Raw genomic sequence first — 21404 nt, forward strand, 5'->3', positions numbered from 1 at the left:
TGCAGAGGTGACAATGTTCCCTGGGTGGGGGGGGGCAGCTGGATTGGCAGATAATGTATGACCAGATGTGAACCTGTGATGCTGCATCCACATGACACGTTTGTCACCATCAGTAGACAATTTGTAATACTCAAAAGAACTAGAGCTGGGGCTTGTTTGACTTCAACAGCGCTAACAAATAACCAGCCGCATGTTTACGGCAGCAGGAGAAAAGTTTGACTGGTAAGAATAACAAATGACTAGAGGAAGCCAGATAGACAGTGCACTGGATTCAGGAGATGGTCGAAATCTTCTGGGAAATATACTACTGATGAAGGCAGACACCAGCTTGAAACAGGTTCCAGCAGAAAACTGGCAGCGCTGGTTAAGATTTAATAGAGCTCTAATGGCAGAGCTAGTAAATGGATGATATAAAACCAGCAGGAGAATATAAAGTTGCAATTTATAGAATAACAAGAAGACGATTAGTGAGAGCAGTTCAGGTTTAGCAGAAAACTTTTAATTGAACTAGCAGAACTGGTCTATTGGAAACCCCAGCAGGATCAGTCCGGGTTAGATTTATCGAGCAGACAGCTGGTTGTGGGACTAGTAAACACATGGAAGGCTGGTTGTACTCTCAATTTCTGCTCCCTGTTGGTTATTTTTTCAATATGTTTCTTTTCAGTTTTTGTCCAATTCTCTTATGCGGTTTTTAGTTTTTTGTTTTGTCATTATTTTATTTATTTTATTTTTTTTTTTTAGGGGGGGTGGTGGAAGAACTAATTTTCTAATTTCCCCTCCTCCTCTCCTCCTCTTTTAATTTACGATGCTGTGAAGTGGGTGAGAGCGAGTGAACATTTCAGAGATGGAGAAAAAGGGATTTCCAGTGAGACAGAGTGGCCGTCATCACCACTCACCCTGAATATCATCACCTCAGTGATTCATATACACTGTCTCTTTCTCGCTGTGTGTCGTCGCGTTCCTCACACACACACACACACACGTGTCTCTCTGTGTTCACACAGACAGTGAGACAGCGAATCGCCGCTGTTTGGCTTGTGTTTTCTCTTCACTGCTTTTTGTTACTGGGGGAGCAGATGATTGAGAGGAGAGGGTGGAGGAGGTGAGACAGCTGTCTCCCTGCTGATGATGTGGAGTAGTTTTCTGAATCGAGGTAGGAAATCCTTCTTCCGTCTAATTCTGTTTTAGCTCTTAAATTAGCTGCTTTGTTCTTCAGTGTTGGTCTTTTTCCTGTGTCAGGCTGGAGGATCAAGTGTGTGCAGCGTGTCTGCATACAGGTGTGTCTAAGGTGTGAGAGGGTCAAGGAGAAGACCCCGAGGTCATGACCTCAACTCAAACCTTGAACTGAGGCTGTGGTCATGGTTAAAGCCTGATCGCCATTCGTTTCTGATGAGTGTCCTCAGTTGTTTAGTTATTTAAATATTATTTTTGTTTGGATTGCTTGTAGAATCCTTGTAGTAAAACATGTTTAAAAGAAAAGGTAAAATTTCTCCTAATGGTGTTTTTTCTACCTCAGCTATAAAAATTAGAAGAGATAAAAGATGTGACAAAAGCTGGTTTTAAATATAAATTATCATCTTGCACAACCAAAAATTTGTATTTAAATCGAAATTTTGAGCTAGTTTTGGAAAATGACTTGAAGATTGTAGATGCCAATAGCTTTGTTAGGATTCACGAACATTACTTTGAGCTAAATTTCATAAAACTCAGTATGTAAACAGTCAAGCTGTCACAAAACTAACCTGCTGATGGTAAACATGTATGATGTTTACTATGAATAGCTAATTAGTGGTGAACACAGTTTCAAGGACGTCATGGTTTTGCTTGGTCTAAAACAAAAAAAATCATAATCTCGAAAAAGGTCATGAAGTTGTTTTCCAGTTTGAGAATTGATGAGTGATTTTTGCTTTCACATGATCATCAAAGTCAGCAGGACGTACCCTAACCCCGAAAATTATGACGCTCTGCAGAATAGTTGAGGAGATATTTCAGTCTGGTGGCGACTAAACCAAGTTTCTGCTTAAAATCTGTCACCATCAGTTATCACCTCTTTCTCTATGTGCCAACCCTGCACCTCAAAAAACAGCGAGCACTATTTTTGATTTTGTTGCCAAATTTTATGCCATTTCTGGCATTCTCACCAATTTGTGGGTGGGCGCACATTAAAAGGGCTCCTAAAAGCAGGTGGATTAAATAGTTACTATGCTCTCCTCACATCTCCGTTACAGACACTGCGGCACACTTTGCAGCCTCTTCTGAATCATTTGCTCTTTTAAATGATCTTTTGTGTGTTCAACCTGAAAAGTCTGACTGTCTTCTCACAGACTATTTCCAGGTAAATTAACAGCTAGATGAACATTAGTGATCTGGGCTAATAATAATAAGAAAGAAATCCTGGAGGAAACAATATTTTGAAATGCTGATATTGGTTCTGCTGGATCTGTGGCTACTTGCTGTGTGTCTGTCTGACATTCCTCTCATTATAGCTAGCATGACTACTGTGATTACCCACACACTGCTGCTCATCAACACAACACAGTGTGCTTGTGTGTGTGTGTGTGTGTGTGAGTGTGAAAGACAAAAACACGCACAATAGATTCCCTTGTTTTGTGTCAGTCCGTTTTTTTTTTTCTGCATATTAAATCTGAGCTTCATCCTTCACTGCTCATAGATGCTGTTTGTATTTCCAGTTTCTTGGGCTGTTCATTACGATGCCGTTTGTAGAGCCGGGTTGCTCAGTCTGGTTTCATTTGCTGGGATTTTCAGAGTAGCTGCAGTTGCTCTTTTGCTTCTTTTAGTCACATTGAGATCATTTGACACTGAGATATTAAATCAGAGTCACTAGCACTTCAACAAATGGAAAAACTGATCAGATAAGAGAGAGTACTCAATCATTACAAAGTAAAAGCCTGGGTCTTTTGGTGTTAATGTTTAAGGCTGCTTCCAATGATTACTTTCATTCTTTTTTTTATTTAAGGCAGATTTTTCTTGATTAATCAACTATCATTCAGTTTGTAAGGTAAAAAATAAAATGTTGAAATAGGCTGTTATAATGTCTCACAGTTCCAAAGATCCAGTTAACTACCACGCTTGATCCTCATGATTTAATACTTTAAACAAGGAATTATTTTGGTATCTTTCCTTGAAAAATCACCTAAACTATTAATAAATGCTAAATGATTCGCTATTGATCAACTAGCTCTGTTTTACCTGTGTGCTAAATATCCTCCATAAGAAATATCAAAGTGTTTGAAAAAGTTTCTAAAACATGGTTGAGATTTGATTTTGTCCGACTCCTCCGAGCTTCTGGAAATCCACAGCTCAGGTTTCCATGAAATTTCCTGGTCACCTTCCTGCTTCACAGGAGATGCACCTCCTTAATGTAGCTGTAGTGTCACTCGCAGGACAAACTTTACTACGTTGGCTAGGTAGTCAGCTGTAGGCTGTGAGCAGAACGCTGTCTGTCGACGTACGATGTTTGATTCTAATGAAGTTTCTATGGTCGCTGGATCTGCGCTGTTTATGTTGGTTTCTACTGATTCAGTAGACTCAGGCTGGAGCTCTCTCCTGTCTGTTTTCATATTCCTGATTGGTCTGCGTGTGTGTGTGTGTGTTCATTTTGGATGGAGAAGGATCTGAATGTGACCTACTTACACACACATGCACACGCACACACACACACTTGTTATGTTAATGTGTGTTTCTCTGCATTATAATAATGCGGTGTGATGTCTAATGCTGCTGTCAGCAAAACCACACTAAGTCTCTCTCTCTTTACCGCCCTCCTTCTCTGTGGAGAAGGGATGTTTAAGATGCAGATGAAGGTAGTAAGACGGGTTCTCCTCCCTGTAGAATCAGTGGTGTATTAATATCCTGTGTTCCTCCAGCTGCAGCGATCTCATCAGCAGTGTTTTCTGCAGCAGGAAACCAGAGAGGGATCATGTGGGTGAACTGTCAGGACGTCCAGGAGCGACGCTGGCAGTGCAGGGCTCCACTGGTCAGTGACAGGGACACGACAGCAGGGAAAGACTGTGGAGGTGATGGAGGACTTTGGTCAAATGTAAACATGTAAGGGGGAATATACTGGCTGAGAGGGAAAAGAGGTGCAGAGCTGGAGTCATCGAGCTTCATAAAGAGTGGAAGCTGCAGGAAATATCCCCCCCCCACCCTCCAAAGCTCACTAATTAACACCCTGTATCCAGTTTGTTTAACATGAAAACAAACACTGATATAAAAATGTGAGTTTGTGGTTTTAGGCATCATTTCAGGTATGTGCTGAAATTAAAATTAGATTACGCGTCTCAAGGGATTTGCACTATAAGTTTAAATAATTAAATTATAAATAAATTTACATTAATCAACATGTGCCGGTGTCAGCTGCAGTTCATTAGTGAGACATTCTCAAGCCAGAGAAGTGACAAAGACAAGCTTCTTGTCTACACAAGTAGTGGACCTTAAAGAGCAGCTTTGTAGCAGCTGATTGGTACTTATTAGCTATTATTTTCTTTCAGGTTTAAGAGTAACTATGAAGGCTTACAGCAATGTCCAGCAAGCATCTGTCCTTTCTGGAGAATATCAGTAGATCACCTGTTTTGATGTGGATGTTTTCTAATGACCTCTTATATGCTCTGTTTGAATTCTGGAGTGAGAAGAATAACGATGTTGAAGTATTATATTGACATTGAGAACAATATTGTGAGAATATTTTTTTAAGCGTTTTACTGAGGTGGAAAGGTTTGTGCATCGTTTAAAATCAAAATGCAACGGTGCGATTAAAAAAAAAAAGTAAAATAAATCACGACTTGGCGCCTTGAACATCCACTGAAGGACTCGATCAAAAGACTCTTGTTTCTTTTCATGGAGCAAACAGAAACGTCTCATCTTCACTATCTTTTCTTCATGACTTTTGTGCTTCACCATCTGTGAAGGATGAATGACACCAAATGTTTCACTCCGAATCTGGCCGGAGTGAGTTAGAGCCAAGTTAGCTCCTGAAACATTTAATGTAACACTTTATTTTTTATGTTGTGTTTTTATTACCTGTGAGCCAGCTGGCTGTATGTCAAATGCACACAGTAACAGGTCATGGTGTGAACCGATAACAACTGCTCTCTGATCTCATCGCACACTCGAATGATCAAAAGGCAGAGACTGCGACAGGGTAATTTAATCTTTAATCCCCCAATATAATCTGTAAACTGTGTGTGTGTGTGTGTGTGTGTGTGTGTGGTCGCTCTCTCCCCTGCTCTCGCTCGTCCTTAGGGATAGGGTTTCCTCTCCCTGGAGGAAATGGCAGCAGGGGATTAAGAAGTAACACACACGCACACACACACCTGACACGGAGGGTTCGGGGGTTCAGATAGCGATGACACATGCCACTCTTGCTCCAGTCACCTGATACATACACTCGCTTGCTTGCTTGCTCTCTCTCTCTCTCTCTCACACACACACACACACACACACACACACACACACTCACTCAGTGGTGGGTGTTTTTGGCTGTTTGGTTTGTAAAAAAAGACGACAGCAGAGTATCACAGACGGAAACAGCAGAGTGCAGTAGACGACAGAGAGGGCTACAGTAGAGCGCAGTACAATCAAATTAAGACAGGAAGAGAAAAAGAGAATCCGGATCAAGAGAAATCGACATCCGATGCAGGTAGGAACCTTCCCATCTTTCTGAAGCGTCCTCGCTCTTCCTCATTCTCTGCCTTCATCACTTCCTCTCGTCTTGTGTAAGAATATTCTCAGCTGCTGTTGGTTTCTCTTTGGTCTGAATCATTTCACAGTCTGATTAACAGAGAAACCAGATGTTTCTGTTGGAGGGTGATGCCACGAAGCTGTAATGAAGTTGTAATGCATCTGCATGATGATGTGCTGATGTTTGTCACAGGAAGTACCCTACTGCACAGCCCCATTTTATTCCCCAAACTCTGGCATTAGTTAGAGATTTAAGCATACTGTCCTGATGTTAAAAGAAAAACAAAAGCTGGATGGCCGGCTAAATCCAAATTCAGGAATTATTAAAGAGAATTATCAAAGAAAGGAGAAACTACACTGTGTTTTTGTAACTACTGGGGACTCAGCAAGCATTTTTATATTATAGATATAATATAATACAGTTGGTAATATAAAATGCAGTGTAGTTTAATCAAAGGTGGTGCTGAGTATGGAAGATAAAATATTAAAATGTGATGCTCTGCTAACCAGGGTTTATTTCTGCCATGCAGTGATGAGTTTATCGATGGATAGCAATTCTTTAGTAAAATGGATGATCATTTTATTAGTCAGCAATCAGTAAAATGCAGGCACGACATTGGTTTACAACTATTAGAAAATGTGCATGGAGCAAATGTGGCAAATCTTTGGTGTTTATAATATCATCTAACATTACGAACAAGGCTGGCACTTCTATTTTTTCAGTTGTTCCTGAGTACTGTTGCCTGCAGGCACGCACTATAAAAAATACTGAAGCATATTTTATTTGTCCAGTTGAATGCCTTTTATTGGTATTCTCACAACAGAATTACACTGTTATTAAATCCATCAGTTTTTCTCTTAAGAACATTTTCAGCACTTCCGAAAGAGTCACAACACATTCAAAAATTTTCAACTTTATTATGTAAAATTGTCACATAGATAAATTCGCTATAGCTGTGATTGTTCAGACGAGTAATGATATGGACTCCTCTGGGATTATTATTGAATTTTCACTCGAGTGTGATTTAACAGTGTGTGACTCGAGTTGACAGCTACCAAGCTGTAACTTACTCTCACCAGTCTAGACTTCATTCTGATCTCATATTCCAATTTGATCCTGTTTGAATGCTAATGTGATATTTGTGTATGGATTTATTCCTTTGATTGTGTTTCAAGTCTGAAAGAAGCAGGAATCACTTGAATCTCTGAGTGGGAAAAAGATTAAAGTTAGCTGGCTACTTTTACATTTACAGTCATTTCTATTTCTAAGGAAAAAAAAGTCATTTTGGAAAAATGTTTTGGAAAAGGATGGTGACGATGGTGATTTCTTTACAAGCAGGAAATGTGAATGGTAAATGTTAGGTGAATGTAACATGGCGGTTTAGAAATCTGGTCTGCACCGTACTGCGTGTTATAAATTGGTACAAAATCAGGTGGATTTCACTCTCGGCCAGTTTGGTGCCATTTAAATGACGGATGATTTGGTTTATTTAGGTTGGTGTGATTTAGAGTCTGGAGTGAGGACAGTCTTGGTCTGGTGTGGTTATTTTGTGGAGATCTGACTGAATTTTTTAATCTTGCAGTTCATTTTATTCAGACCACAGATGATAAAATAAACAAGTGACAAAATACACAATTTTGCTTGACATTTTGACTGTTGAACCAAATCTCATGTGGACTGACGGGCAAAAACCTCCTCTGGTGTCACAAAAAAATAACCAGTCAGTCAAACTGTAAGACTTGGCCTTGTGTTATAAATAGAGGCAAACAGATAAAATGGGGAATAAGAAAATATTAGACCTTTTGCACTGTAGTTTTATGTTAAAACAGTTCCTGAGAGGTCGAGATCTTTCATTCAACTTTACCATACATGTGTAGGATACAACTTCTAAAAATATCCACCTCAAATCCTTTTCACTTCCCCGCTCACAAGCTGATCTATGTACGTTACCATGGCAATCAGATGATCCTCTGTAATTATTGGATATCCAGATCATTTTCCCGACAGTTTCTGTAGTAGCCAGAGGGTTAATTCAGCAGCACTTTTTCTTTGTACTTTTACTTTCACACAATCTTTTTGTTGCTTTCCGACCTCAAATGATCTTCATCAAATTAAATTCAGATTCAGTCAGTTTCCACAGCAACACCAATAAACCATACCAAACTTGTATGACAGCATCGTTGACTACCAAATGATATATGTTATTAAAGCACCGATTCAAATTACAGCCTTTAATCCACGTCCTGATCATTTGAAGTGTCAAAGAATGGATTTTAATTAAGGTTTGAGTGCAGGGATTTCCCTCATGTATTGAAACTGTAAAAGAAGCTGCTGTGTATTTAAACAGCTTCATGCTCTAAGACACCTCTTTCATCTTGTTTATAATAAATATGGCCCATTTACAGCCTGTATCGCACTACTGAAAAATGATTTAAATGTCAGGAAGTGCGTTAGTTAGGTCACAAATCAGACAATAAATTCACAAAATTTATTCCAGACATCGATTACCATTAAAAAATGTTTTGGTTTCCAAAGAAGTTTAAACAAAAATTTGTGAGGGGAAAAAATGGACAGCTAATCAGCCACAACATCCTTCTCTGTTCTGTACTTTCTGGTTATTTTGTTTCTGAAAGGTCACAGCTGTCAACACGCTTTCCTGCTGGTCAACAGCGTTGTCTGTAAGAGCGGTGATGATTAACTGACTCGGTGCCTGCAGGAGGTTATCAAAGCATCTCAGTCATTCAGAAACACACTGACTGACTGACACACTTTGATGTCTGCATCAACATATTTCGAGTGTTCGGAGGAGCGATGCTCTTTGACAAACACTCACTAGCTGAAAGATGAGGTGTTAATGTCCAACTGGTTGCTGGTGCTAGTTTATTGTAATTACACCTACTTATCGTTTTGTGTGTGTGTGCGCATTTGGGCTTGTGGGTGTGCTACGTTTGTGTGTATTGCTGAGTGCAGTACTATTATTATTATTTGGACAGCTGGTTGTTTCATCCATCTTGTTAATTTTGTTCTCTCCTATCTTCTATTTTCTCTTTCTTTCTATTGTTTTCCTTCTGTTGTCAATCATTTTAATAATGTATTGAATTGCTGATTGTTTTCTTGATTAAATAATTAACCATCTTGCCTGCAGAAGGTCAAAATTTATATTTAAGGTTATGCCTTCAAATGTGTTGTCAAGCTGGACCAGCATTAAAAAAACTCAGACATCGTCAGTTTATTGTCATGGATGGCTGGAAGCTGGAAAAGTGTTTTTGGTTTTTTTTTTGTTTTGTTTTTTTCTAAATACAAGGACAATACATTTCTCTCTGTAGTTTTCCACTTGCTCCAAAGACAGGACTCTCTTATAACGTAAAGCTTTCACGCAACTAACTCCATCCCATTTAGATTTGTATGCCAGGGTCATTAAATATCAACTACTCTTCTTAGCAACCACACCTACTGGGAAAAATATAGAAAGTGGTCTGCAACAGATGACATGGAGATCTGCAGGTCAGATCAGTTACAGGGTCAGTCTCACAGCACACCACAACACCGTGTGAAATTTTCGTAATTACGTCTTCATCATATGAGATTCCAGGCATTGTGTTTGTGTACGTAAATGTAAGTGTACGTGTGTGGGGCGTGAATGCCACAGATGACCCTGGCTGCAGCCACATCATCAATCTGACCACTGCTTCGAAAACCAGACTGACCAACAGGAAATGCTACCACTTACGAAAAGGTTTGCAAGCAATTTATAGACCATTTAATCCCAAATGCCGCCACTGATGTCAGCAAATGTTACCCTGGAGAGAAAATTGAAAAAGTTTCAAAGTACGACCTGTTGTGTGAAAATGATTTAAGGCCTGGACACACCAGTATTTAAAACATTGACATTCTGTGCCCCCCGCCAAACAAACACCTGCACAGTGATCCCTGCTGAGGGAACAGAGCGTCCAGGATGTAGGAAACTCTTGTAGCTTATTGGACGTGTTGCACCATCTGTCCATCATTCCCCTACGCAGGTCATTTCAGTATTTCATCTGGCAGCCTTGTTAGTGTTCAACCTTTAAAAACTTCAAATCATATGGATGCATTTTGATAAACTTTCTGGTGTGACCAGATCAGTCTGAAGTCATTTCAGTAGCACAGAAATGAATCCAGTCTAGTCGAGTAACAGTTTAATCTAGTCTGGTTCAAATCATCGTGAAACTGGCCTGAACTAAACAACGCAGTCGTGGTTCCAGTGTCGGGCTGGTGTGCATCATACTGGTGTGATCAATCCCAGTCTGGTCTCTCCCTGAAACATTCAGCAGTTCTGTTACTTATATGCAAACGTGAAGCTAAAAATTGGAAATAAATTTCCCAGTAAAAGTCTTCATTTACAACTGCCTTCAACAGATCTTTCATCCAATCAGCAGCAGCTTGAAATAAAACTGTTTGGCTCATTACCTCATTGTCGGTCAGTTCTGATACTGGTGTACATACCTCCCCTGTGAAGGCAGCAGCAGATGTGTATCAGTATTTATAGCAGCTTCTTAGAACAGCAACTTACTGTAAGAGAGAAGGGTCGCGTGTGTGTCTGTGTGTGTGTGTGTGTGTTGTAACCAGATCTCAGAGGACATGAGGACAGAATTAAGAAGAATCTGTCACCACACTATTCATCATAATCACACACGTACTGGAATAGATGTTCAATTCATATGCAGCATAAAGTAAACTGAAGCTAAATAAAACAGTGCATATTCAATTAAAAAAACAAAAACCTAGTAAAGTACGAAGAGTCCTCCGCGGCAGCTGAAATCACTGGACATTTGGGCGTGGCTTCGATGGATGCTGCTCCACTGTCGCTGGAAAAACAAGGTCAACACAGTGGTGAGACGGTTTGAAGGACAGCATTTGTGAAGGCTTAAGGTGTCTTTGAGAAGTCTCAAATGCTCCTTCAGGATGTTCCATGAATTCTTGAGCTGGTTTAAGCCGTCCCTGTACAGATTCTCAGGATGCATAAGATTTTAGTGGGTTCGGTTGTCAGTGAAGAGGTTGTACGGCTTCAGAGGCAATAATGCTCGTCAAGGTGTCCTTTAGAAAGTTTTCAAGCCCTTTCTGATGCCTTATGGTTGAGTTATTTCCAGCAGCACTTGGTAAATCTTGATTGATTCCTGTCTTAGTGGCCCTTCCAGAAGTTCCAGAGGTGGTTTGAATGGCCGTGGGGAGGCTACAGCGGTCAGACACAACATTTGAGACCCCTCACACCACAATCACCTTCCTGATGTCATAGAAACAGGTCACTGTCTGGCAAATTTTAGCACTTTTAAACATGGCCAACTAGCAAGTCCACTTCACATAACTGACCAGTGACGAAGCTCTCAAGGTTTCTTTTTTGTTTTCACTGACAGAGTGACTTATGTAATCTGGTAAAATTTCATCAAAATCAGTGTAACGACTCGACTTCCTTAAGCTGTAACCCTCAGATGCTCAAAAGGTCACACCACTTCCAACCTTTTTGACACTGTGTACCCTGAAGTACTTAGCACAGTTAATGGACAGTAATTTAATGCTATCACTTACCAGTAGGCTTTTAAATACGTGTCAGTCTTCCGAGTGGGTGATGATACAATGGTTAATCTGAAATGTGCTACTGAAAGTGAAGCTTTTATTTTGGCAGATCAACCAAACAGACACAACACACCACCTTTCAAAATAGACACTAATCTGTATTTACTATCTTGAATGTTCCAGCTAATAACAACTGATCCAGACTCTGATCTGAGCCGTTGTGTGTCCAGCTTCTTGTGTTTGATGATAGTCGTCGTCGTGTTGTGCCACGCTGTTCTGAACTTAATGAAGAGTCGCAGTTATAAATGCGGACACTGACTCACAGCTCAGCTATATGGAGGCCAACTCAAACAGCGGCAGCGTGATACCCAGCTAATCCACAGCCAGCCTAATGTTACTCTGGAAACCGACACAGCTGCCCTGCCCTGACCTGGATACATGTCAAACCAAACCTCTCAGTCAAGTGTGTTCAGATCAGCACTTAGAGCTGTCATTCTCATCTGTGAGCCTGGAGCTGGATTTGCAACATGTGATGTGGGGTTACAGGTTATTTACATCATTTCCATGATGAGAAAGCAATTTTCATTGAGTTAGCATCAATAATAGCTACAGTTTATATATATTATTGTTTAACAATTATATATTAGAATTTTATATTTATAATATTTACAGTGATGTATGGTGCATTTAGATTGAAGTGCAATAAGTATTTTTTTTTTATTTATTTATAAAGTGGCAGTTCATCTGAGGATGAGGAGGATTATTATATGTATCAAAATTGGCCATAGTGCAGTTAGAGTGGATTATAATAGCTTTTTGGGCATTTAGAATGGACTGTAATTGGTTTTAGATCTTTTAGGTTGGATTAAATGCATAACGCTGACATTAAAATGGACTGGGGTCGGTGATGATGCATGTAGAAGGGCTCGTAGTGAATGTACACTGGCTTATAATAAACTACGTAACATGTAAATGTGTTATGTCACTATTAAAATTGGCTAGTTTGGGCTAAAGTGGCTACAGAATGGGTTTGAATGGTTTACAAGCTGCCATGTATGGATATGATGAGTTGTCACGCTAAATGGATTACCACCAGTCATTCCATTTAAAACAGGCTTGAATGAAATATAGTGTAATTCCAGTGAATTTCAATAAGCTTTAGTCCATGATAAGGAACGAATGAGGGTGAGTGATTGAGGCGTTTAGAATTGACTGTATTTAAAATGGGAGGCAATGGATTTAGTTAAGTTTGACAGATGGACAAAACCAATAAGACCAAAACCTCTCCTCCTCCTCCTCCTCTGTCAGGACTGATTCAGTTGTTCTGAGTGTTTCCACCCACACTCTGTTGTTATGAAATAGTTCACTCACAGCAGGGTTCCTATAATCTGTGACTATAACTGGGCACAGACAGAGGAAATACACTTCTTTGTAAGCTCTGCGCACTGCAGCTGTATATGTAACTTCTCCTCACAGTGTGCATGACTGAGAACAAACAGGTTTAAATTTGGGCCTTACCATTTCTAAAATGGCCTACTCCCCACATGGCTGACACGAAATCAGTGTCTTCATTCGTTTCTTGTTGGCAGTTCAAAGTCTTTCCATAATTTCTCGATGACCCACAAGACTTTTTCTTTTTTCCTTTTAAGTGCCACAGCAATTTTGTTTTGTGATAGTTGTGTATGGTTTCATCTCTGCAGGGTGACCCTCCACCTGCTCTCATGTTAGACACCTGAGCTAAAGTGATTTCTGCCTCTTAAAGAGACGGTGAATCAGGACTGAGAAGTAGCGAGAAGCTCTTCGTGGCCCCTTTGGGCAACTGGACACATGGAGTCATTAAGGCGGCTGCTCATTCACCTTCTCTTCCTGTTTTTCTCTCCATACCATCGCCTCTGTCTGCCTGCAGCAGCTGCAGCTCCATATGTTCCTCATGTTGTTTCTGTAAAGTGTATAATGTCAGCTGGACGACATAAACATGTGAAGGTGATGGATCGCCTCCATTTGTTCTTTGATAGCCTTGCCAAGACTTAAGACTCCATGTCACACATCTCTCTTGAGGTTCAAGTTGAAGTGGCTGCTTGTTCAAATGTGAAGAGTGAAATCTTATGACTCAGTAGTCTGAATGTATTCACCGCCTCTTTGGCTCAGTGTCAAAGTGAAAATTAGGTTATAGGTTAATTCTGTCCACGTTCATGTAGTAGCATAGAAACAGCAGCTATGAACACCGAGTCTTTCACTTCAGCTTCAGTGGCTGTCATTACTTGGAAAAGACTCCATTACTGCTCCCAGATGTACACCAGATGTTTGCATTGGAGACTCTGAAGAAAAGAAAAAGAAATGTATTTGATTATAACTTGGCTAAAATCACATCTGGTGGCAAAATGGCTGCAGAGTCACCACCAAATAAAATCCAATGTTAACATTTTTACTCAAGAAATTTGGCCAAAATGAGCTTTCACTGTCTTTTGTACTTTGCTTCACTGATTTCCAAATGATTTCTAAAATGATAGAAATCATTATTGGCTAATCATTATTGATATTTTGATGGGAACAATATTTAAACAATGGGTGAAATGAATCCCAGAACAGGGATGTTCCTGATTTTCCCATGTTGAAGAGATGCCTCACTGATTTCATACATGGAGCTCACTGTAGTGAACACCATGCATGTTTGGTTATGTTTGGCAGACGGACATTGAAAATGAGCCTTTCTCCAATTTTTAATACACCCTCACACAATAAGAACAGTAATCGTGCCATTTTCAAAAGTCATGAAGTCAGTGCTTTTAGTAACTCCCACTTTGCCAACTGTGGGAGTGAAACTATTCTGCTTTGGCACAGGAACTACAGTATCGATACAGAGAAGAATGGATCCCAGTCTGTCCAGAAAAATCTGGGCTTTAAAGTCCTGCAGTCAGTCAAGAATGTGACAGCGAAAAGAGTTTGGCCTGTACAGCAGGACAATGATCAAAATCATCCACCATCCACTTGAAACACAGTGTGTCTGATGTGCTAGAAGAGATGGTGAAAATGACTATATCAAGACTATATCAAGAACTCTGAGCTGCTGCACAAATTGTTTGTGAGCCGCGAAAGCTGCCAAAAAGGGGAGGCTGGGTGTTAAGTGCTGACTGAATAGAGAGCTGTCTGTTCCTCAGTCTCCTCTAAAGAGGCAGAAAGGACAGCTGAAGAATTAAAGTGGTTTTTGTGAACCTTTTGAGCACGCCTTATCCAGCTTAATGTTCAGCCATTCAGCTGGGGGCCTTTTTTTAATGACCCACCAGTCACCTTCAGTGACACTCTAGGAAATAAAAGAGTGCTCAAATTAATAATAGTGCCATCGCTCGGTGATGAGAAATCAATTATTCAACCTGTCCTTTTCTCTGTTTACAGGAAGTGGGTGTGGAACAGTGGGCGGGGCGTTGCCAGGGTTGATAGGCGCCACTGGCCCCTCAGTGATGATGAAACCGTTCCTGTCCTTTCCTGTTGAGACAACGTCACCAGTTGGGATTTTTCCAAACTTCAACTCGGTGAGACAGTAACAATGAAAGGGGTGTTGTAGCTGTTGGTGCTGCAGACTCACTGTGATAAAAACACCTGTCACTCCGTCATCACTGTTCAGCCTCTGTTCATCCAGCTGGTGACCTCTGACCTCTGTGTGTCTCCTGCAGATGGACCCAGTCCAAAAGGCCGTTATTAACCACACTTTTGGCGTTACCATGGTGCCCAAGAAAAAACAGGTCATCTCCTGTAACGTCTGTCAGCTGAGGTTCAACTCTGACGTAAGTGTGTGTCTTTTGTTTAGGTCATATGCCTCAATCCAATCCGCAATCCACTTCCTCTCAGGTAATTCGTCTGCGCATCAGTCTCTCTCTGATGAGAATTTTAAGGGAACGTTTAAGGGAACAGTCTGATATTTTTGGAAATCCTCATTTTCCCTGAGAAGATGGATATCAGTTTAATCTCTGTGCTTCCTGTATGAACACGATTGGATTACTGAACAGAATTAAACTGCACACCTGATAAAAGACACTGAAATATATTCAGAGACTTGAACGAGACACTGAATGACTACAAACATTTGACTACCATAAAAAAGGCTCAACCTGACCACAAAGAGACACTAAATGATCAGAAAAAACACAAAATGACAATAAAGATTGTCTAATTGATGCTTAGAGACCCCAAATGAATGAGGGGATGGATTATGGCAAAAAGAAATGCAAAGCAGCTGCAAAGAGACATCAAATGAGGATAAAGAGACACAAATTGGTGATAAAGAAACACAAAACGACCACAAAGGGACAACAGTGGTACCTCTTACATTTTAAAGAACTAGATTATTGCCTCTGTCTGTTCAGAGAGAAAATGATGATGATACATATCCTGTCTTCTCACTCAAAGGAACACAGAGAAGAACTGTGCTCTTTTCTCTTTTTTTTTTTTCTTTGTTTCTTTATTTTTTCTTTTCTTTTCTTTTTTTTTTCCTTTAATATATTTTCGGTTGCTTGTTAGATAATACTGCAGCTTACAAATACACGATGTTCATTAGCAGCTAAGATCTGCGGGGTTGAGAACGGGGAATTGAAACAGTTTCCAACAATCAGATTAAAATTTAGCATACAACAGGGCTCTGAAATTCAAATGTGAGGATAGTTCACCTTATTTGTTAATAATGGCACTGCAGTCTTTTTTTTTTTATCAATGATACTAAAAATGTCTCAACTCTGCAGAGTATTTTTTCTCTCTCTCTTTTTGTTTTTGTTTTAGCTGAGCTCTATTTAAATGTCCTGGATCTGTCTCTGTGCTGGATACACAAACATAAACTTAGTGTCCTAAAGAGGATTCTAAGGAGTTTCTGAAGAATCGTTATTACTGTTTTTGTTGTTGTTGTCTCCCTTAAGGAGATTTCCTGTCTGTTCGGGGTTTTTTTTCCCATCTACATGGAGTTACTGAGGGATAAACTTTCATATGTTGCCTGATGCTGCACAGTCATGGAGCTGTGGTTGTGTGATACTTGACAGTGTTGTACTGATCATTGTCAGGCCTGCATACAACATCAGGTTTATATAACCAGGTGTAACCCTCCCCACCCTATTTTGTGTAAATGACACTCAGCTCATTCATATAATGACTGCTGAGAGGTAACGCACTGCCCCATCAGTGACACGCCAATCAGACATGATTAATTAATGAGCTGGTAAAATTATGCATGAGTGAGCATGAAAACGGGAATCACTGCTGAGGGGTGGAGAGGTAAGAGGGGATGAGAGCATTAAGTCAGCCTAATAAGCTGAGTCATAGCGTTTGCAGACAGTCACACAGGGACAGTGTTAACATGGTTTTGGTACAGAGCGGTGACACTGCTGCCCCGAGCTCCTTACACTGTGTGCTGACACCTATTAGTGGTTTTTACAGTGTAGGGTATCGTGTTTTTCTCCGGACCTCTCTGTCCATATGCATCACGTTGTCCTCCCACGGCACAAAGACCTGTAAAGAGCGACAACGTCATTCCTATCTGGTGATCTGTCTCTGGTCATCTGAATCAGGACAAAACAGAGACTGTTATCACCCCAGACCACATCTGGGATTAATGTTCTTCAAATAATTACTGTTGCAATTACTTCTGCCATTAGTTCCCCTTTCATCTTAGAATCATTAAGCCATTTTTCAATTTGTTCAGCAAAACTAAAGACGCCACCATATCCAACTACATTCTCATAGAGCAGATAGCAGCTAGCAGGGCGTATGTTGCTGTGGGAGCAAAGAGACAGCATAACATAAAAAGGCTCAACAGGCGCCAGCACACTATACAATGTAGTCAAAGACAAGAAAATTGCAGTGTTGTTATATTTGTGTCTTTCTGGGCAATGATTTCAAGGTCAACAATAAAAATCTTGGTAAACAAATTTAATGTGTGTGCTTGTGTGTAGTGAAAGTGAATGGACCAAACCGGCTCCTGGCTGGACAATGGTTCAGTGCAGCAAAAGGCTGGTTGTCTTTTCTATTTTTTTTTTTGTTGTTGTTGTTGTTGTTGTAGTTGTTTTTTGGCTGGAGCTCTGTACTTTGGCACCGCCGCTGCACTGATGGACCAGCTCTGTTCAAATGGAGAGGGCTGTGTATTTTAAGGGTCACTGTGAGAACTGTTGTCCTCGTGCTGTTCAGACAGCAGCTTAAGGCTGGAAGGACACCAGTAGAGGAGGAATGCTGGAAGGATTCATCTTCTTAAATGCTTAAATAAAGGACCAATTTCTCTCGTTTTTACAGGCATCACAAAGTACTGCTGCATGGCTCACCAGTTTAATTAGCTTTGTTCCATTAGCATATTTCAGACTGAAGTGTTGGGGGTTGAGTAGCAATATGGGGAATGTAGGCACATGTGTCTCAGATCTTTGTGTCCAAAAGACCGACAAATAAAAGTTATATGTGTCTCTTGCTCAGTCTCAGGCCGAGGCTCATTACAGGGGCAGTCGTCACGCCAAGAAGCTGAAGTCTCAGGAGAACAAGGCCAAGGCCAAGCTGTCAGTCACTACAGAGAACAATGGCAGCAGCTTAAACCCTGCAGGCCCCGCCCATCATGTCGCAGCTAACAGCATCACCAATCAGCACACAGGTTGAGTTCATCCACCAATTTAAATTTTGTTACTCTTCTGCACTGATTTTTATGTTTTTATCACGTGTTTTTTGTTTTTTCTTCCTCTTCCTGCTTCTCGTCTTTGCAGAATTCCTATCCAGCATTACAGACTCCTCTTCTCCTCTCAAAGCCTTCCTCTTCCCTTCCTCCTCCTCCCCTCCATCCTCCTCCTCTCCCTCTTCCAGCAGAGCGGAGAGTGAGCCTCCTCCCTCCAGTCCTCCCTCTGCTCTCCCAGCTCCAGGCGTGTTGTCTTCTTCTTCCTCCTCTTCCGCCTCTTCTAAAACTTCTCCTCCTCCTCCTCCTGCTCCTGTCACCTCCTCTTCATCACCTGCTCCTCTTGCTCCACCCCCTCATTCCCAGAGCTCCTCCCAGGATGCCCCTCTCTCAGCGGAGTCTGAGGAGGAGAAGGCGAAGAAGCTGCTGTACTGCTCTCTTTGCAAAGTTGCCGTCAACTCTCTGTCTCAGCTGGAGGCTCATAATGCAGGTGAGTGATGATATTAGAGAGCATGTGCTGCACTTTCAAAAGTGCAAACAGATTCATTTATGTCATCAGATTTATAGTGAAGCTACGTCAGTTCTTCACTAACGTCTTTCCTCACATACTGACAGGGGCAACAGGCCTTTATTAGATTCTAATTCTAATATATATAATTGGTCATACCAGTATTTTAGTGCAACTCGCATACAAATGAACTGAAGCTCGTGTGTTTCTGAAAGCAGGGAACTCAGACATAAAACTCAAAATCAGCAGCATGAAGAAATAAGGTGCAAAAGATTATTAATTGGATAAAATGTAGGGGAAAAAAAAAACAAAAAAAACATTAAACATGACTTCACAAATGCATCGCAAGGCAACACCTTCACTGACAGTCCATGAAAGTCCCGTTTAGTCCATCTTGTATTTTTCAGGTTCAAAGCACAAAACGATGCTGGAGGCCCGGAGTGGCGCCGGTCCAATCAAGGCCTACCCTCGACCTGGAGCTAAGCTGAAGAATGGCAGTAGCGCCAGCCTGAAGGGCTCCGGTCTGCAGAACAAAACCTTCCACTGTCAGATCTGCGACGTCCACGTCAACTCCGAGATCCAACTCAAACAGGTAGAAACACCCAAAGCAATTTTCATATTGTTCTGACAAACGCAGAAACTCTAGCCTGTTCTTCATCTCAGTGTCCCAGCTCTTCCTACATTCACATTATTCAGTAAGTTATTGGAGAAGTCTTCATCACTAATTTTCACGACACACACACTGAACCACAAGTGACTGCTGAGTTTTGTTTGACAGTCTTATGAATTCTTACATTTTAATGTTGACTCCTCTCTCTCTGTATCTTAGAATGGCATTAAACCTTCTGTCGCTTTAAGTTTTGAGATGGAACTCAGACTTAAAACTCACGGGGGGTTTGCAAAATGAGCAATGAGAAAAAAGTACAAAGGGTATTTCAGATCTGCCTGGCATATCATGTCAGTCTCCATCAGATGATGTGTGAACTGCCATCTTCAGGTTTATTGTTTCACCTGAACGTCTGTCACAGACCTTTCCTGAGGTCACTCCAGCGTTTAGTCGGGTCATTTAGCCAAGTCACCTGGTTTACTTTTTGCTTCCAGTAAAACGTAAAGGCGTCTGGAAACTCTCTGAAATCAGTGATTTTCAGAAACGCAGCCCTGAAAGCCTCAGTCTGCTCTGTCTTCAGCTAATGTGTGTTTGTTGTTGTTGCAGCACATCTCCAGCAGGAGGCACAAGGACCGAGTGGCAGGAAAACCCAGCAAACCCAAATACAGCCCTTACAACAAACAGCAGAGAAACTCCCTCACTGTAAGTGTCGCCTGACCGCTCTCACATTCAAATTCAGATGCTCTTCACTGTTATGGCCTCATTTTAGTTCAGTAAATGGAAGCAGATCTGAGATGATGCTAATAAACCAATCCGCACAAATATCAATGTACTCTCTCCTCTCCTCATCTCCTTGTCTTTTTTCTTCCTTCGAACCTCTCCTTTCCCCGTCTTCTCCCCTTCTTGTTTCTTCTTCTCACCAGAAGGAGCTAGTGAAACCCTCCCTCTCTCCCTCCTTCCTGTCTACTCCCTTTGCTCCTCCACCCTCCTCCATATCAATCCCTCCCTCCTCTCTCTCCTCCCCACCCCTCCTCACTCCTACCTCCTCACCCCTCACCCCTGCCATCTCCCTCCACCCACGCCCTCCGGCCTCCTCATCCCTCTTTACTGCTTCCTTCCTGCGTCCCGCTCCTGGACCAATCAGAGCAAGCCAAGGGTCAATTCTCTTCACGCCATATTGATAGCAGAAGCAGCTGTGGGAAATCAAACTGGCAGCCTTTGACCTCTGGTGTCAGTTTGCTGGAGCTCCAGAGGCAGAAGTGTCGGAAGAGACGGCAGTTCTTCCATCATGGCTGCAAGGGTTTGAACCTGCAACCTTCTCACCTGACTGAGGCTTCACGCAGAGACATGAGAGGACAGAGCCTCCTTCTGCTGTCTGAATCTGATATCTTACTCTTGGGTCTGACACCAGCTGAAGCGAGACTGCGACTATTTTATCCAAACAAGAAATGGACATGTTGCTTCAAAAAAAGAAGAGAGGAAAAAAAAAGAGCAGAGCTGAACCCAAGAGGAACCAGAGGCCAGAACCAGGAAGCAGGAATTATATTTATTCATTCATAAAAAAAATAAATAAATAAAAATCAGCAGATACAGGACATCCCCCTCATGGAAAATGCGAGCAAGGTACCATAAGAGATAGAGCACCTTTTTAAAACCTCCCCATTACCAAAACAGTCTGTGGCCTCCTAAATCTGCTGAAAATAAGTAATGAGATTTTAGATGTAATTAATAATCAGAATCAGGATTTGGGGGGCACAGAACTGAGCAGTATCTTAAGAATAACCTCCAAGGATGATGGTGAACACACAGTGGTGCCACTAATTCTCCGCACTTTGATTTTCAGTCTAAATTTGAGTCCAGACAAAAAGGTGGACTCAGAGCCTGCTACAGCTCCAGACCAACAACGCTCTGTCCAAACCAACAACCAGCACAAATAAGATGTCAGAGAGCTCAGCCAGCGCCCTCCATCATCAAATACACTCCTGCCATGACTACTGCAGCTATCACATCGTACTCATGTCCTTCCTCAGTGCAGCACTCAGAGACTCCTCGCTCCCAGCATTCGAATTCAAAGGATGAGGTTGATGTTATGCAATGTTGTTATTACTGTCAACAACAACAATGTATGAATTAGTTTCTTCATATTTTCCGACCTCCCTCAGCTGTCTTCAGCCCTACTGGTTCCTTCTGAAGACCTAAAGGTTTAAGAAAACATCCCTCAAATAGGATCAAATGTTTTTACCTCCAAAAAAGGGCCAATAGGAGCCTAAACTGTTTGAATGTTCTCTTGTGTATTTTATGGCATCGTCATCATCAGAAATAGATTTAACAGCTCAGCTGCTTTTGGTAAAAACAAACAAACAAACAAAAAAAAACAACAGGATCCTTAACACAAATTTGACAAAGAAGA

General features: G+C 41.2%; 1 protein-coding gene across 1 annotated transcript in view; it reads left to right on the forward strand.

The window, feature by feature from the left end:
• Positions 1-21193, forward strand: part of znf385b (zinc finger protein 385B) — a 41435-nt gene extending 20242 nt beyond the window's left edge. Inside the window, exons 5-12 of the mRNA XM_029530773.1 lie at positions 14645-14781; positions 14923-15033; positions 17693-17864; positions 17974-18369; positions 18795-18979; positions 19601-19696; positions 19921-19955; positions 21157-21193. Coding sequence (XP_029386633.1) covers positions 14645-14781; positions 14923-15033; positions 17693-17864; positions 17974-18369; positions 18795-18979; positions 19601-19696; positions 19921-19955; positions 21157-21193 — 1169 coding nt within the window. The remainder of the gene's footprint in view (positions 1-14644; positions 14782-14922; positions 15034-17692; positions 17865-17973; positions 18370-18794; positions 18980-19600; positions 19697-19920; positions 19956-21156) is intronic.
• The last annotated feature ends 211 nt before the right edge of the window (positions 21194-21404 follow it).

Source organism: Echeneis naucrates, chromosome 21 (genome assembly GCF_900963305.1).
Source record: "Echeneis naucrates chromosome 21, fEcheNa1.1, whole genome shotgun sequence".
Taxonomy (NCBI): Eukaryota; Metazoa; Chordata; class Actinopteri; order Carangiformes; family Echeneidae; genus Echeneis; species Echeneis naucrates.